Below are 18,865 nucleotides of genomic sequence, written 5' to 3' on the forward strand. Positions count from 1 at the left end.
TCTAAAGCAAAACCGAAGCAAGAGCTGCACCTAACCTGCAGCTGCCGTAAAATGACTTGGGACCTATCAAAATTTTGCACGTTTTGAGGTGTGTTGAGCATCACGCCATATCAACCTAATTGTTTTACTCACTTGATGGTTTATGATTCGCAATAATTGGGGCAATGAGCCAATTACAACAGTATAAAGTAAGCTACAAGGTGTAAAATGAATATTCCACTGGTAGTGCAACCTCTACAACACCACGACAATGCAGTTTGTAAACAATTTTAACTTTGTAAAACATTTTGACTTTGTAACCAATTTTGACAATTTTTGACCTATTCTAAAAATTTTGACAAAATTTTGACTTTTTTTGACAAGTCAAAAAATATTTGCCCTAGTCATCACACATACTAATGTCAGAAATAAAAGAGACACTGAAGTAAACTGAAACGAGCAAATCTGCTGGAATAGATAGAATTTACCCTAACATGTTGAAACATCTAGGAAATAAAAGTCTTCAATGGCTCAGGAACGCACTGACAGACATTATTCAAACTGGAAAACTCCTCAAAGATTGGAAAACAGCTAAAGCGATTGCAATCTTAAAACCAGAAAAATACCCAACCCTACCAAGCAGCTACAAGCCAAATTCTCTTTCACAATCTGGGTCTAGAAAACAACGTTGTACAAGTGAACAAAACCAAAACTGGCCATATTTGTAGATTTATCAGCTGCCCATGATACAGTATGGCATGGTCTTATGCTAAAATTAACAAAAATATTTAAATGCAAAACCACGCTGCGAATTGTCTGAAAAGTGCTCGCCGGTTTTACACATGAGTAGGTTCCGATACCAGTAAAACTTACAAAATAAAAAACGGGGTACCTCAAAGCTCTGTACTGGCCCCTACACTATTTAACGTAGGCCTATACATTAGTGACATACCAGAAACCAGATGTTTTAATTTGACTAGAAACTTGAAACTAGAACTAAAAAAACTAACAACTTACTGATCAACAAACTAGCAGCCTCTCGATGGCGAGCAAGTCAATCAGTCCCATCTGCCCTGACTTTATGTTACAGCGCTGCAGAGTACTGTGCTTTAACATGGGAGCATAGTACTCTCACTAAAAAAACTGGATAACCAACCGAACGAAACAATGCGAATAATATCAGGAACAAAATCCACTCCTATTATATGGCTACCAACAATGAGTGCAATACATCCTCCACAGTTAAGAGGCAGAGCATCAGCTATAAGGATGATACAGAACCGTCAAACACTTCCAGAGGAAATTCAGTTCACCAGGATTATAAGGCAAGCACAAAAAACACATAAACTAAAAATTCTGGCATCCCATCTACAACATAACAACGGACAAAACTTTTGACATGATTGAAGAATGGAAACAATATTGGTTTGTTAACATGTCCACAGGAGGAGAGCTAGTAGACGACGCATACTTCCAGGTTTCCGTGTAGTACATTGACGTACTTGGGTAGCAGCGAACCGACTTCGATCAAAACACGCTTGCACTCTCCACATGCTTGAACGCTGGGACGAAAAAAACAATTTCGGAATGCCAACAACACTATGGAGCAGATAAGCAAGATATAGACCGTCTTGTCTTAAAATGCCCCTCAACCAAATTGCGAGGATGGTTATCGGACAATGCATGAATGCGATACAGCATTCAGCATTCATTGGTCTTGCCATCACAATGCTGGACCAAAAACGACAATTTGGCACCATTGTCATCGACCTTTTCGTCAATACGAGAAATTGCAGACAAACTTCCAATATTCCCTTGGTTTGCCATTAAAAACGATAACTTCAGAGACTTCGGTCTGATTATGTGTTTTCCCGACCCGATTTACAACTGTGGTGTATTGAATAGCCAGTCGCGCGAGCTGGCTAGTTACTCATGGTTTTACTGTTAGTCGAAGAACTAACGCGCCCACTTCGTCCGCAGACCAAGTCGTTGTCCCTTGGACTCTTATCACCGCTTCCATCTGGAGTATGTGTGCACATAACACACTCCTAGTTAGGGAATTTTCCTCACGAACCCAGTGAAAAACTCGGTCGTCATATTCGAAATTGTTTTTCTACACGCTAGCAAATTCATCTGCAAGATCGGAATCGCCTCGTAGGCATTAACAGCATCAAGGTGTTCGAGCGCAACAAAAGCACCTGCATGTTGCGGACCTACGCGATCCTGGCAACCAGCAAAAAAAGGCTCCAGCAACCAGGCAAGGGGTTCACTTTAGACCCCAATATCTCGCAAACCAAACAAAGCTGAACAGAAAAATTTTAACGCAATACTTTTCAAAGCATTAACAAACCATTAATGGCACTCGTTTGAAAAAATATTAAAACCACGAATATTAATACGCTTATGAATATGACTGCTCAATGCTCTTTGCTACGTTCCGAGGCATAAAAGCCAATGACATATTCTGTTTCTGCAGAGCATGCCGTTTTTAAAAAGCCCCAACTTGTTATTCTAAGTTCGGGGGCTCTGCACCGAATATTAACTTGAAGTTCATAACTCGCGCATAATGCCGCCGTCCCCGCTCGCCAGCAATCAATGACGCGCGACAGCTCAAAATGCCTAAAAAGGGTTCACTTTCCACCCCAATATCTCGCGAACCAAACAAAGCTGAACAGAAAAATTTTAACACAATACTTTTCAAAGCATTAACAAACCATTAATGGCACTCGTTTGAAAAAATATTAAAACCACGAATATTAATACGCTTATGAATATGACTGCTCAATGCTCTTTGATACGTTCCGAGGCATAAAAGCCAATGACATATTCTGTTTCTGCAGAGCATGCCGTTTTTAAAAAGCCCCAACTTGTTATTCTAAGTTCGGGGGCTCTGCACCGAATATGAACTTCTGTATTTTAGTGGCCAACGCATCAAATTGATAATATTTCTGGTATATATAACTTCACAAATCACTTGTCCTATAAAGTCTATTGTCCATGTGTGTTATGATGTCACAATAGCGAAAACAATTACAAAAGTATATGTTCTTGGCCCAATTAAGGTGCGATGAACAGCGTGCACTCGTATGCAGGATTGTAAAAACGGCTAAGAAACTTAAAAATATTCTTCTGTTGGTTAATGATACTTAACATATTTCCCTCCGTGGACCCCCTGAAACCATCTCACGGACCCCTTGGGGGTCCGCGAACCCCAGGTTAAGAACCACTGATCTAGATCTTGACGTCAACGACAATTAGCCACTGCTTCACAGGAGTTGGAATGTTTGATTGGCAGTTGAAACTTTCTTTCAAGTGTAAACTTGTCTTCAACAGACTTCTATATAATGTTCCGCGAATGGGCCCGGTTATATGCGCGGAACGTTTCTAGTTCTGCATAAAAGCGTTGCATTACATACTCCCTTCCAATCAGGGGTCTTCAACTCAAAAGTTGTCAAGGGCCAATTTTCGAAATACCTACAAGCCGTGGGCCGTCTGCAGTCTCAGATGTCAAAATGTTCTTAAATACCTTGATACTGCACACAACACCAATCATAGAAAATATGTGGCTACATTATTGTGAAATTAACACTCTGCGACAGATGTTTCCAAACTAGATAGTTCATGGTCCCTCACTGGTTAACGGCGTTATTTTCGTTGACCTCCAAGAGCTTATGGTTTTATAATCTTACTTGCGTGTTGATCAATGCTTTGTTATTTCATAACAAGCAACAAAGAAAGCAATTGTTTGCGCATTACTTCATATCTTAGTTTTGTCTATGATGTCACAACCCGCTCTTACATCAGGTACAGCTACTAACACAGAAACTCAGAACACGCCGGTTTGGGAATATCCGGTAGGTGGCGCAACGGATAGGACGCGGCAATTGAACCTGGCCGAGTGGTCTGGTGCGCCTGACCCACATACAGACATAAAAACCCTGATCGGGATTCGTCCCCGGGAGTGTCCTGGGTTCGAACCCCGTAAAAAAAAACTACTAACGTAAGAATTCACATTAGCTAGGTTTGGAAGTTCCGCTAAGTGGCGCAACGGGGGCGTTTATGATTTGCTGCGCCACCTAGCGGAAATTATATAACCTGGCTAATAAAATGTATGTTTTAAAACACATCCCCCCCTTTTTTGCATTTGTATTTAAACGTATGGATTCCATATTATAATCTCTAAATTTATCCCTTTGATAAAATTACTTTGCAAAGATTACATTGCAAGTTCACGCTGTACAATGTATGTATTTGCTGTCTAAACCTTATTTTCTTTGTGTTTCTTTGTGACATAATGGTACTTTCTTGATTTTTGTCAGCAGTGGGAAATACGTAATTTAAAGTGAACATACGGTTAAATTAGGATAAACAGAAAGTCTTTCGTTGTATCTATCATTGCACTTAGCTGCGTGGTTTTCAAAATTGTGTTAAAATGGATAAAACGGTCATGCAGAATTATGAAAAGTTATCCGGTTAACCGAGAACCTAATGACATAAAAAAGTAAAGCATAACTGGTAAGATTCAAAGAAGCGTCATCGTTGAATTTGAGCTCCATTTTCGGTTGACAATACTTGACGTCCTTTGTTGATTCCATACAACTCCTATTCCGTTTGCTTGAATAATCTTGCATCACGCTTGTAGACTGATTGGGTGGTTGGGTGAAGTAACCTTTTAGCACTTGACAAGGTTTAGTTGTTTGTTTGTCAACTTGTGGTGGTCAATGCAGTGCTTGAAGTAGCGGAATTAAGTTGTACTGCTTACTTGATTTGTTGCGTAAAAGTTGTTAGATCAGGTAATTTTGTTGAAATGTTTATGAATGATTATATCCTCGTTGCGGTTAGATGATAAAAGATCTTCCTACCAAACGTACAATTTTGGTTTGGTACTCACGGTCACAGTTTGTTCGTTCTTCTTTGGCGTACTTCTTCTCTTCTTCTTGGTTGCAATTTTCCGTTGGAAGCTATCGCGAAGTGGTCAACAAATTGTAGGATTTCGTGTTATGCGAATTGCGCTTCCGAGCTTGGCTAGCAGCAATAGAACAGGCTTGGGTTAGAAAAGACTTGGGTAAGCCCTGAGTTCCCTGAAAATAATGTTTCAGGACGAATTATATTGTCTTTTAAAGTTGGAATTATGTCTTTTAAAGTGGAAGATGTTTACTATACTGAGAATTCGATTTTTTTTCAGCCGGTTCTATCACAAAAGTCATATTTTTCAGCCGGTTCTGATACAAAAAGACCATTGACAGTAACCATGCAGTAATGCCCACCACTGCTTACTCCCCAATTGACACCTGTCCATTATACCCCACATACTGTTGATTATCAATCCATTATGAACGAATTTCCTACTAGACCAGTGGTTCTTAACCTTTTTTTCTTGCTACACCCCTTTTAAATCACCAACCAATTTTCGCACCCCCTTTCAAATCACCAACCAATTTTTGCACCCCCTTTCAAATCATTAACCAATTTTCGCTCCCCCTTCTGTAATTTCCTAAATAGAATAGACCTAACCAACCTTAATGATTCAAACCTTAACATCCCGCACCCCCTAGGAACAGTTCTCGCACCCCTTGGGGGTGCGTGTACCCCAGGTTAAGAACCCCTGTACTAGACCCTTCACAGGTCTAGATGATATAAGAAGCATGTTAACGGCTTTTGTCACAGAATCGACTTACACATGATAAGCTATATCATTACATAAACTCTAACTTAAAGAGTAATATGGCGATGTCGATGTGGATTTTGTTGCAAAAACGGCGGAAAATGTTGTAACCAATGTCTTTATTGCCACCATTAGTAACATTTGAAATTTCAAGCCCTTTTATAGGAGGTATTTAATAGTAGTATTTTTGTTCCTAGCTTATATAAGGGGCGGAATCCTGTTCGTAACGGGCAAACCACATTTATTCAAACTTGGATTAAGAGTTTGGGAGTGATTGTATTAAGTGGTGCTAATAAAAATTACACAAAAAATTATAAATAAAATAAAAAAACATTTGAAAAAAAATGAATACAATAAAAACACAGTAAAAAAACAAATAAATAAATAAATAAATAAATAAAACAAAATACAAAATAGCTGTAGATTATTCCTAACAAGACTGATATCGACTTATCACATTTAATCATGTGATCAAATATGATCGTCACGTTATTATCGTTTTTACTGTTGCTTACAGCGTTTTACCTATTAATGTAACTCAGGGTTTGTTATTGTCTTTTTCCTGTTGTTTGTTTTCGAATCGTTGTGTCGTTATCGCCTAGCGGCCCTATTGTATCGTTTATTGTTTTCCCAAAAAGTTTATCTAAAACTCTTCTTGGGGGAAGATCAATGTAACATAAATGATGTAACATTCGCATTGACATCATGGGTAGAGTTCCCATGACTTGTAACTTTTCCATTACGTAACTTTCATATGTTTCACGTGTCTAATATCGTGGGAACCGCAGATAAGAAAAGTCATGCAATTCCTTGTCATTGCATAGAATCACGCTACTTCCGGCCACGTTTCAAATTACACTACTGTTGGTGTCAATTGAATAAACAAACTAAACCTAGTCTGGTATATTGCTGCTAGCCAAGCTCAGAAGCGCAATTCGCATTAAACGCTAACACGAAATTCAACTTGATCTGAAGAGCACCTAAGGAATTGCGTTGGTATTATTCGCAATAAATAAAATTTATTTTCCTATTCAACGCATATTTTAAAAAAGTCCTAAAGTAAAAAGAAAAAAAAATGTAAAAAGTTTTTAAAATGTATCAAGGGGTTTTCCTTAGATCGTTCTGGTAAGAATTGGTTGGCTGCAACAACGTCACAAATATCAGACCACACAAAATGTTATCAGATATTATTATCAGCTCTTGTGCATAACTTAAATTTACAAAGCTGCAAAGTGGGTTTTTCAAGTGGGTTTTCAAATGTCAGTGTGTTCTCGATTGAATATGTGATGATTCACTTAAAAATACATTCGGTCGAAACAGCACTGAGGTAATTATAAATCCACAATGACGAAGCTTATTCATACCAAACTGAAAGTTTGTTATTTCTCTCATGGTTGTGTATTTTTGATAATCGAAGTAATCTGAAGTAATCACCTTCGTGCTGATTGTAATGTTTGCGCCCCAGCGAAACCGGATAGTTGACCTATTGTTCAGGTTTGTATATGACTGAAAACGCCCCTTCATGATATCGATTCGATTGGCTCTTTTTGACAATAGCATTCCATAAGTTTTATTATTTGATGAGGAGACATGTTCTAGAAAGTAGCAAGATTTTTAACCAAACTTTTTACAGTATTTAGGTAGCCAGCTTACAGATTGCCGCTTGTGGTCTTTACACAACTGTTATCAGAACGCTGGATAGTGACAAAGTCCATATTTACCGTTTAAAGGAGATGTATTTATAAACCTTGTCCTTAACCAGTTACATTTTGACTAATTGAATATCTGACTTTACAGGACGTGGTAAAAAGCTCTACTTCTCCAATTTTTAACGATTTATCTGAGCGCAAATTAAAAAAAAATCGGTTGGAAAAACAGATATCATGGAAGTAAAACATGAAGGATTGGAACTGTTAGACAAAAACGAGAAGAATGAAAAGGTATGCAAGTAAAATAGTAAAAATGTGATGCATAAAAAGGCTACAACTTTTTGTTCTTAAAGATATCCTTCTTTAACGTTTTTCGTTTTTTAAGAATTTTTTACGGCACATAAACTTGCCTAAACTTTCTTGGAAAAAAGGCTAAATGCAGAACATTAACTGCCATCAAGACTGGCGATATCTTAGTAAGCTGCAAGAGTTATCAAGACAGATTTTTTAACAGTAACCTAGTTTATGACAAGTGAACTGCTAAAAGTATATTTTTAGAGCTCAAAAACAATATCAAATTCATCGTCCGGTTTAACTGTTATCACCGCTGTGTTATTTATAACCGGAGAAATGACGGGCAGTGGAGTTTTGGCTCTTCCAAAAGCTGTAAAAGATGCTGGCTGGGTAAGGGTTCCAAAATACTTGCAAATTAAAAGTCTTTCAATAACAAACAGTTGTTTTAGAAAGCATTTGTCCTTAAACTATGTGTCTATACGCTGTAGCCTGTATGTAGCCTATACTTGCTCGGCAGTTGGAAACAAACTGCAACGTGATAACAAAAAACATAAGTAACATTAACGTATAAATTAAAGGTCGGAATATTTTTAATTTTCCTGTGTGCTGCAATATCTTCATTTACTGGAACAGTATTAGGACGATGTTGGACTCTACTTTGTGAAAATGTGCCTGCACTGCAAAAACATTGCGCAGATCCTTATCCAACAATAGGAATGAATGCCTTTGGAACACCAGGGCGGTATGATATTTTAACAATGATGTTTTGCTACAGTTTTTTTTGTTACAGTACAGTTTATGCTACTTTTACAGCAGCTATGTCTATGCTAAATCTATCTCAGTATATTTTGCACAAAGCTTTGCACATAACGTCACAACTATTATCAATTTAAATTGTTGTTGTGTAAACCATGGTTAGGCTTAGTTACACAAATGCAATCTGTTTTATTTTTTTCATTATTGTGTGCCCTTCTAATACACTCCTCTTGCGTACACATTTTTTAAAATAAGTTTCGTTTTAACTTTGGCTTTTCCACAGAATTATTGTAAACATCTCGGTTTATTTTACTTTGTACGGTGTGTGTGTAGTGCTGCTTCTCATTGCTTCAGGAAACATTCAAACATTGCTTTACCAGGTAATACAACAATTTGGACAAATCTTTTCTTGAAAATAAATCAATCGCAAATTGATCGTGGTTCTTGACAAAAAAAACTTACTGCATTAGCTTTGGTGTATTGGTGGCATTTTTCCAAAATATGTTACCGCAACAGTGCTAGCAGCAGTTTTAACGAGACAAAGTAAAAAAAACACGTTTGCCTGCGAAAAAATATTTTTGGTTTAGGTTGGATTAGACATGTCGTTGTGCTACTGGGTTCTTATAATTGGTGGAGTTTTGATGCCATTTTGTTGGCTAAAAAGTCCAAAAGATTTTTGGTAAGCAAATAAACTATCAGACCTGTTTTAACAATCTAGAACTAACATAAACTGCATAGCGCTTAACATCGCCCAAGTGTTGCACAGCATAAAACAAACATCACAAGCCGCGAAATCCAAAAATTAAACAAATATGAATATAGCTTAATTGAACACGTTTTATTTCTGCGGACAACGTATACTGGTGCTTTACGAAACCGAAATGTTTGGCCCTACAAATTTAACAAAGTTAAGAAACGACTATTTTTAGGCCCATTGCTCTTGGTGCAACCGTGACAACTTTGGTCGCTTGTGTACTGATATTTGTACAATGCATACTGGATGTTGACAAGGCACGCAATGCGACAATGGCAAACAACTTGGCAATTGAAAATGGAGGTAGAGGTGAACATTTTCATTTGTTGGCTTTTCCTAATACTGGTGATTTTCGTAGATGCAAAAGTTTTTTCCAGAGGCTTTGAAACATTTTTCCTGTCGTTTGGAATGATCCTTTTTTGTTTCGGTGGAATGGCTGCTTTTCCAACCATTCAAGCAGACATGAAACACCCACAAAAGTTTCCCAAAACTGTAGTTTTTGCAATGGCTTGTAAGTATCTATATAAAACATGCATGATTCCAATTAGGAGCCAAAAATACAGATTAACAACCAAAAATCACATCAGAGAAAATAGGTAATAAATGTAATATTAAACATTTCTGTCACCTGTTTCCAATCAAAGATCTCCTGCAATGGCGAACCAGACCATTGTATAAATCAGAATTAGATCTTTTTGTTTATTTTTTTCTGAGTCTGAATACGAAATCAAAAACAACGTGACACCCTGAAAAAATGCATCGCAGGCTCTCTATATAGTTTACTGTCTTTTTTCTTAAAATTAAAATTTTTGAATCGGAAATTTACTTTCAAAACAATCAAACTTTTTTTTAGCTATTCTAATGATGTATGTGCCGGTTGGTGCGGTGGCATATGGTGTTTACGGGGATTTGGTTGCTGACAACGTATTTAATTCTTTAACGCCGGGAATTTTGCAAGTTGTTGCTACAATTCTTATTACAATGCACTTGGTGTTTGCATACGTTATTATCCAAAATCCACTCAGTCAAGTTGTTGAGCTGCCATTGAATTTACCAGACGGTGAGATAACTTACATTACTTTTTTGTTTGGTGAGTATATAGACTGCAACTTTTTGCAGAGTTGAGCTTTTGTCTCCCATTCTCCATTGTTTTTCGATGTAACCAAGTAAAATGGGCCCATTTCGCGGACACCATACGCACCTGTAATCTGTAAATAGTCAATCCGGCAACAAATATGACACACGCAACATGTGAAATAATGAAGACTAAAGTTATTAATGTGTGTCGCAAATTGTTGGTCCAGATATACAGGCATAAACAAATCAGCGTGTAAAATAGCAGAATAAGAAATGCATTACAAATGCTTAGAAACTCTTTCGGCAGAGATGTGGTAACACATACTTACTGACCAAAAATTTACTCTCTAATCACAAAACTTGTTTTTTTTAAGAATTTGGATTAAAACGTGTGCTCGTAAGATCAAGCATTACTTGCATTGTTGTGTTTACTGCTGAAAGTTGCCCGCGATTCGGTCATATACTGGCTTTGGTTGGCGGAAGTGCTGTGACCTTAAACACTTTTGTTTTCCCTTCACTTTGTTTTTGGAGACTCTGTCATATCCATGGCAAAGAGTGGAAGTCAGCGTAAGAAAGTCTTTGCACACTTACGGTTTATTTGCTGCTGCTATAGGGTTTTTTGTTTGTTGCAGTGTAATGCCAAAATGGGAAATACCTCTACATATCTTGATTATAACTATTGGAATCGTAGGAGGAATTTCAGCAACTTACTCAGCAGTTAAAAATATTTCCGATCCTGAGGCTTTTGTTCCACCTTGCTACGTCAACATAACGGCAGCTTCACTGGCAGTTGGTGGCGGCGGCGGCGGACACTAAACGTGTGAAGTGTGAACTGTTACAAAATAAATTATTCGTTGGTATTAATATAAACATTTTAATTGCAATAGTGCTGGAAGACCGAACATTGCATGGAATGTTGGTTTAAAACAAAAACAAAAAAACATTTGAGTCGTTTGTTACCTTTACAACGTATATAGTGAGTTGTTAGATAGTAAGTCTAGTAGTGAGTCTAGTAGTGAGTCGTATAGTAGTGGGTTGAGTATAATTTTTTAACAATACGCGTTTAGTTTTTTTGGGGGCTAAAACTAGACAGTCGTTGTCATTGCGGTGGAGCAGTTAGAACAAAGATTGGACTGTTTTCGCATAGTTTAGTTCACAAACGCTTGTTCATCCCCTGGTTTCACCAAAAAAATTAAGTTTCACCACCCTGCAACGGATGCTAACAATACATTTGTTGTGAGACAATAACACAATTGAAATCAATTGTGTTTGTAACGTATTAGTTCAGGGGTTCTTAACCAGGGGTACGTGTACCCCTTGGGGGTACGAAGCATCAAAGCAGGGGGTACGACATGCAGGGTGAAACTATATGCTATTTAGGCATATTTGTGAAGAATGCGTAACAAGTTACTTTGTTATGTACAGTATCCAGAACGGGTTAGTTTTGTACTACTTGCAATACTGTTTTCATGCATGCATTCAACACCCAAGTTACAAATACACTGAGTTTAATTGTTACAATTTTATTTACTTCCGTCGGCTATTTTAGACAGGGGGTACGAGAAAATTTTATGAAAGCTCAAAGGGTACGAGCGCTAAAAAGGCTAAGAAACACTGTATTAGTTAGTATGGGTCAGCTACGTTAAATACACACACCATGCAGGTGTCTGACGCCGTTCGTATATAACCAAAGGGTTTAGATTTAGAACACCTAGCGGCGCCTGTGCGATGGTTTCAGTAACTGCTAAACAGTTCATGCCTGAATTAAAAAAAATAAAAAAAAATTCATGCCTGAATGAAAACTGCAAAAGCCATCGTAGCAAATAACTAAGTATATTATGTAAAGGGGTGCGCATTGTTGGTAAACCGGCCCTATAAAAAACATAGCGCCGTTCAGTCTGCGAGATATTCATAAGATACAAGATTCTCTTTCATTTAAAACAAACGTATCAAAAATATTGGCGGAGATAAAGGAAAAGTAATTACGTTACAAGTGTTTAGAAGACGAAGCTATGAACTTTGATGTACAAAGTTACCAGCACACGAAAATGTTCAACCTCTATTTAATCCAACTGCTCGTTTTTCAGCTATCGCTCCGTTGCCAGGCAACTTCAAGCACCTATCGCTCCTTAGCAGAAAAAGGTAAAAATGTCCTTTCCCCTTTGTTACTTCGCCATAGTACGTATTATTATGTTCTTTATGTTTCCCGCCAGTAGCCCTAACTCACTTGTGCAGCGCAATGTTGGTAACATTATCCATCACACAATCAGTGCTTATGATGTCACAACCTTGGCATTGTTTTACTGAAGTCGCGTCTTGTAAGCGTGTCGGCCACTCTGCCTCGTGTTTATTAGCGACTGGATGTTGCAGAAAGAGGCAGCATGCTTTATTAATTGACCGGTTATGTTTGTTTCTTCGGTAACGGATAGGAAATTTGTGCTAATTGAACTGTTGCCGGCCGTCCAATGTGTAATTTGTGCATTTTTGGACCATGGATTCCAACGTCGTCGGCCAACGTGTTGTTGCTGTGTAAATAACATTAGTATCCTCGTAAGCTTTGTTGCTTAAAGTGTCGCAGTTTGTTGCTAATGTAGTTTGGTGATATGTTTGAATTTGATGCTATATTTGCAGAATTTAAAATCTACTGGTCGCTTTGAATGTTACTGTGACTCTGATCCTATAATAGTTCGGTAAGAGTCAACTTTAGTACTTTACTGGTAAATTCTTGTCTGATGCCTTAACTAAAGTAGCATATATTTGCAGAAATCGCTTTTGCTATTGTACTCGTCTTGCTGCTGGACCATCGAGCGTCACCTCTGTCCTTATTGCCTTAATGAAAGAATTCGTTATTTTGGAAGTAGCATATATTTGCAGAAATCGCTTTTGCTATTGTACTCGTCTTGCTGCTGGACCATCGAGCGTCACCTCTGTCCTTATTGCCTTAATGAAAGAATTCGTTATTTTGGCTGTTGGAGTTGTTGAGCGCGAGGAACGGCCTGTTAAGAACCGTTCTAGGAATTTAAGCGATCACCCCTGCTGCTGTCTGGGCGCATACAGTCACGCCCTCTACCAATGGGGCAGTTAATTAAAATATTAAATGACCACACGATGTCGCCACGTAACAGTTATTGTTAGCGGCGGATTTGTATTGCGGGGCGACTGTTGTCTGATAAAGTCAATCAACTGTATGAGAAAAGGAAGGCTATCAAGCGTTATGAGTTATGACCATGGCGCCCTCTATTACAGGCCTGGACATCGGTCACGCTTGACTCGAAACTGGAGGCGGATGGTTTCGAATCAGTTTTTAGCGATAGTCTCTGTAGTCTGAACTCTGAAGTTTTTAAAAGCTTTTTTAGCAAAGAAACTATTGGATTGCGTTTAAATTTTGCTTGTTAGGGCGCAATAAATAATATTTACGCACGGTAGGTCTTTTTATGCAATGTTTAGTTAACTGAACTGTTGTTTGTAGCGCATTTGGCATTTCTGCCTAGTATAAATGAAGGTTAAGTTATTGTTTGTTTACTCACAATCTTCATGACTGGGGGATGAAAGTTGCAAACAATAAACGCAGTTTTAATGTATCACATCCGATATTCATATCACATCCTTATAGCTGAGTGGATAGATGATTATTTTATGACATTTTGTTTTTGGTCAGAATGTCACATTGAATTATTATTTTCTCAGAAACAAACAACAGGATGACTTTGATTTTCTTTTTTAACCTTCGTTTCTCTTATGTAGAGTATATGTACTGATCTTCAATAAAAGCAGATTATAAAATTACCATTATGGGTAGAAAGTGTTGTGTGACAGGTTGCAGAAGTGGCTATGATTCACAAGACAAAACCTCAGTTTTTCGGTTGCCCCGTGATAAATGTCAACGTTTGAGATGGCTTAGTGCAATACCTCGTGATAATATTCCAGACAAAGCAGATACAATTGTGTGTGAGAAGCATTGGCCAGCAGGGTATGAGAAGCTGTTATCATATGGCAGATATCGACCAGCAAATCCACCTTCAGTTTTTACTTGTGTACCACAAAGTTTAATTCCCACTGCCAGCAGCAAACCAAGATCCACGAAAAAGGCTTTGTCAAACCAAAGAAGCATTTTTGAGGATGAGATCAATGAATTTGAAATGAAAGATAGGTTACCAACAGATTTAAATGAATTAATTGAGTCCTTGAACAAACGTTCTTTTCCTGTCCCTGTAATTTCTTATAAAAGTGATGATAATGTGATAATCCAGTCTAAACACTGCATATCTGGAGTACCTTCATTTTATATTAAAATTTCAAATACTTTCACTCATGAATGTTTTCATGTTGGTGTAAAACGCACCATTCCTTCATTGCGTTCTAACAAGGTTTTCACATTAGACAGATGGTCACACATAGAAGAGGCAGTTAATTATCTTTGTCATACAGAAGAAACCCATAATAGCAAAGTCATATCAGATTACAGAAACTCAATTGCAGCTGCACAGATGGTTGGCAAGCCTGTATATTCGGCTGAGGCATTTGCAAGGGCCTTTGATTATTTTGCCTCATCCAGATCAACTTATGAAAGGTTTAGACAGGATCATAAGCTTCCCAGCACCAAAACAATAACAAGAATTACATCCCGAATTGGCAATACTGATGACTTGGTGTTCTTAAATGAAGTAAGCAAAAGTTTAGAAACCAAACAGAGAAATAGTATTATTATGATTGATGAAATTTATGTGAAAGCATCTCTGTCTTATCATGGTGGCACAGTTTTTGGAAAGGCAAAAAATAATACAGATCACTTAGCACGGACAATACTTGCAGTAATGTTTAAATGTATGTTTGGAGGGCCTCAATTTTTAATTAAAATGATTCCTGTTTACCGGCTAACAGCAGAATTTCAGTATGAACAAATAACATTGTTGATTGATCAGATGAAGAAGTGCACAATGAACGTCATTGCCATAGTATGTGATGGCAGCAGAGTCAACCAAGCTTTCTTCAAAAAGTTTGACACAGTTCCAGATAAACCATGGGTCACAAGAAATGAACAAATACATCTTTTATTTGACTATGTCCATTTATTGAAGTGCATTCGAAATAATTGGCTGTCTGAAAAGTGTGGAGAAATTAGGTTTAAAGATGATTCAGGGGATGATTGTGTTGCAAGGTGGTCTGATTTAAGGGATTTATTCAAGGCAGAAAAAGATTCATTACTTAAACTATCCAGGCTTAATTATATTGCAGTCTATCCAAGACGTTGAGAGCTATTATCAGCTCATGTGATGACAGTCGATTAACTGATTTAGAAAAGCTGGCCGAAGATGTAAAAGGCATGACAAGTCTTACCAAACTCAGGGAGAAGCAGTTATCAATAGACACAGGGAGTGCTTTTTACCAAACATGCCACGGACTAATATCCCTTACTAAACTTCTTCTTCAGACTACTCATGAATTTGTTATGCTTGGAAATTTCTCAACAGACCCATTGGAAAAAGCATTTGGTAAACTCAGACAAGGATGTGGTGGAACATATTTTATTAATACCCAACAAGTTCTTGAAAAGCATGTAATCATGAAAGCCAAACTTACACTGCAACTTAATATTGACATTGGAACTTTTGAAATGAGTGGCCATAATTGCTCAATGTGTACATACCAATTTTCTGAATCCGACCTGGAACTTTTAGATACTCTGCCAGCAAAAGAGCCCAGCATAACTTTTGATGAGATGCAAGCTGTAGTGTATATAACTGGTTACATAATTCGAAAAGGGGATGACTTCAATTTGAATGACACATACATTTACTATGAAAAATATGGTTCATTTACACAATATTTAAACAGAGGAGGTCTACAAATACCCAATGATATGTCATGCCAATGGTCTTTATTTTGTTATTTGATGTTTTCTAAAGTTAAAAGCAAAGTTTGCAGAAAATCACTTAGCAGGATTTTTAAAATTGTCAATGAATATTATGATTTCGGGATGAAAAAGGAACACTGTGACATTCTTAGCAACATACTTTTAAACAACTGGTGTAAAACAGTTACACCTCACTTGGGACAAGAGCCTGCACAAAAAATATTGAAGTTGTCACAAAGAATGAAGAAATAGCTTTCAACTTAAAATTGGTATTGTCTGTTTATCGCTTCCTGACATGTTGGATTGCATTGTTGTTCTTTTTGTCTTTGTTGTTGGTTGTATGTCCACCTTATCACTTTATATCCCTTTGGTCCTTAAATTTCTTCAGTACTGCACATCACTTTCATACATTATAGTTGAACAAATGTGGAACAAAATACTGCCATAAATGTTTGCTTACTGTTCCTTGAATGTCTACGATCAGTCAATACTAATCCTTAGAGTCTTACATTAATGTCCAAACTAAAAGTGAAAACATATACTAATATAATATCGCTAAAAACTGATTCAAAACCATCCGCCTCCAGTTTCGAGTCAAGTGTGACCGATGTCCAGGCCTGTAATAGAGGGCGCCATGGTTATGACCCTTAAACTGAAAAGTTGTGGAAACCGATAATTTATTTATTCAATCAGATGAAAGAAATTAATACATGGTCAGCACGAGAAGTTGTTACATAGTTTTGCATATTTCTTCTTTCAGTTGCCAAAATAATATCCCTAAATTTTGGTGATGTTATGCGAAACTTTCATTGGTTAACATTCCTTGCACTTACTTTGTTCAGTTGTGTTTCATTCAATTTTTTAATTTGTAGAAAACAAGTGTTACGGAATTATTTCGGCAGCTTTGGGAATTCGGTTAAAAGATCTTTCAAGTGGCGATGTTAAATTCCAATCAACCCCTTAAACCAAATTCTATGCCTTAAAACCAAAACTGCCTCCCTAATTCGGAAACGGCCCGAACCCTGCAATAACGGCTCACCACTAAGCCAAAGAAAGACCACAAACTGGTTTCACTAATGGGCGCCTTGTTTAAATACAACGATAAAAAGCCTTCACATAAAACAACTCCGAATTCGACAAGTTTCGCTACAAGTCAACGCCAGCAATGCACGACACAAAACAACACGGTGTTACTCGCACGGCGCCCAGAGGAAGACTGACCATGCTTTCTTCTCAAGCACGTTTTACCACACCAATCACGTTGATTAACAAATCACGTGATTCCAAGAGGCACATCCGGGTATCGCAGAACCAACAAGGGTGAACACGCAAACGGCACATATGAGGCGAACGTATAAAACACAGGAAAAGCATCATGTGTAACGAGAACCATTTAATGAGGATACTGTGTGGTGAGAATAATACGCAAAACAATTAAGTGAAGAAATGAGTGGCGAAACATAACAACGATTATACAGACTAAACAATAGTGAAACACAGGATAATAAACTGTAAAGAATGTCATGTGCATGAAGGTGTGTAATAATCCGAACAAATATAACAAAGTAACGTGAAAGAATAAGTGAAAATACGTGTGTGAAGGTAAAGTATTCAAAATATGCGTCATAGATAGAACGTGATTAAAATTCGCCACACAAGGTTTACAAGTCACCACTAGGCTATACAGTACATGTAATAAATAAAGTGAGTGATTCCTTTTCAATTGTTTTGCAGGGTGGTGAAACGTTTGAAGCTGATCTGTACAACTTTTCTTAACAGATAGCTCTCCTGTGATGTGAAATTTGGAAACCATAAGAGTTATGACTGCTAGATGTTTGCATGTAGCAACAGGCCCTCTTCCTGCTGCACACTCACATTCTGAATTTACAATTTCACCACTGTTTTCAAGTTTCATTTTGACATTATATAAAACATTTTTTTGTTCAGTGAAGCATGTACAATGCCACTTAAATAAAGCTAAGATAAACATTTCAGACTAGGCGTCCTTTCACAATAGCCTTCACATCACTGTTTTTGTCGCATGTGGACTTGAAATGAAAATAAACTTTCACTTGTTCCTCAGTTGTGTGTCGTATTTGATCCAAGCTGGTTATTTGAGCATCTACTTTGGGCCACTGTAGGCTATCTCAAAGCTGCCAACTACATTCACCATCAAGCTCACAGCACAAGTGAAGTTGTCATTCCTATCAAAAGCCTGAAGTCTGTGAACAAGTAGTTATGCAGAGAGAAAAAACAAGAAGCTGTTGCAAAAAAAAACACAGAAATACAACGCATCTTAAAATTAAATCCTCTTTCTTGCCAGTTGTTTTGGCACACCTTTTATTTAACTCAGATTATAATCTGTATGTTGTCCATTTAGAATAATCCATTTTCAATCGATTTATGTTGGCAAATAACAGTGTTTTATGGTAAAAAATATGAAGGAGTGGAGTTGTTTTGAGGCTTCTAAATTTGCGCGTGCCGTTATGACAACTATAACTGTTGCGTGGCGACACCATGCGCAGATTTCTACCCTTAACTGCCCCATTAAAAGGCAGCGCAACACCCTTTTTTGTCACATCGTAGCTTTACAACTAATGATGAACAGTTGCGAACATCCCCCAACTTGATCCTTATTTGTACTTCTATTGAAATGTGTGGTGGTACAAGTTGCCACATCTGCACAGTGCACACTTCACCAACCTGACGACCCTGAATGAAACTTCAGAAACCCCAACCAAACTTTGAGATGAGTTGAGTTTATGTCGCCTGGTAAAACAAATCGTAGCAGCACAATCCGTTAATATGTTCACCAAGCTGGAAAATAAGTTGGTATA

At 37.6% G+C, this 18,865-nt stretch overlaps 1 protein-coding gene and 1 pseudogene across 1 annotated transcript; both read left to right on the forward strand.

The window, feature by feature from the left end:
• Positions 1–7,527: 7,527 nt before the first annotated feature.
• Positions 7,528–10,990, forward strand: LOC145229588 (uncharacterized). The gene is made up of 10 exons (XM_080094933.1): positions 7,528–7,584; positions 7,852–7,977; positions 8,166–8,329; positions 8,627–8,723; positions 8,931–9,022; positions 9,273–9,400; positions 9,456–9,608; positions 9,951–10,157; positions 10,549–10,741; positions 10,807–10,990. The coding sequence occupies exons 1-10, from the start codon at positions 7,528–7,530 to the stop codon at positions 10,988–10,990; spliced, it is 1,401 nt and encodes a 466-aa protein (XP_079951059.1).
• Positions 10,991–13,402: 2,412 nt separating this feature from the next.
• Positions 13,403–16,492, forward strand: LOC145230237 (uncharacterized; annotated as a pseudogene).
• The last annotated feature ends 2,373 nt before the right edge of the window (positions 16,493–18,865 follow it).

This window comes from Phallusia mammillata, chromosome 5 (genome assembly GCF_965637545.1).
Source record: "Phallusia mammillata chromosome 5, kaPhaMamm4.hap1.1, whole genome shotgun sequence".
NCBI lineage: Eukaryota > Metazoa > Chordata > Ascidiacea > Phlebobranchia > Ascidiidae > Phallusia > Phallusia mammillata.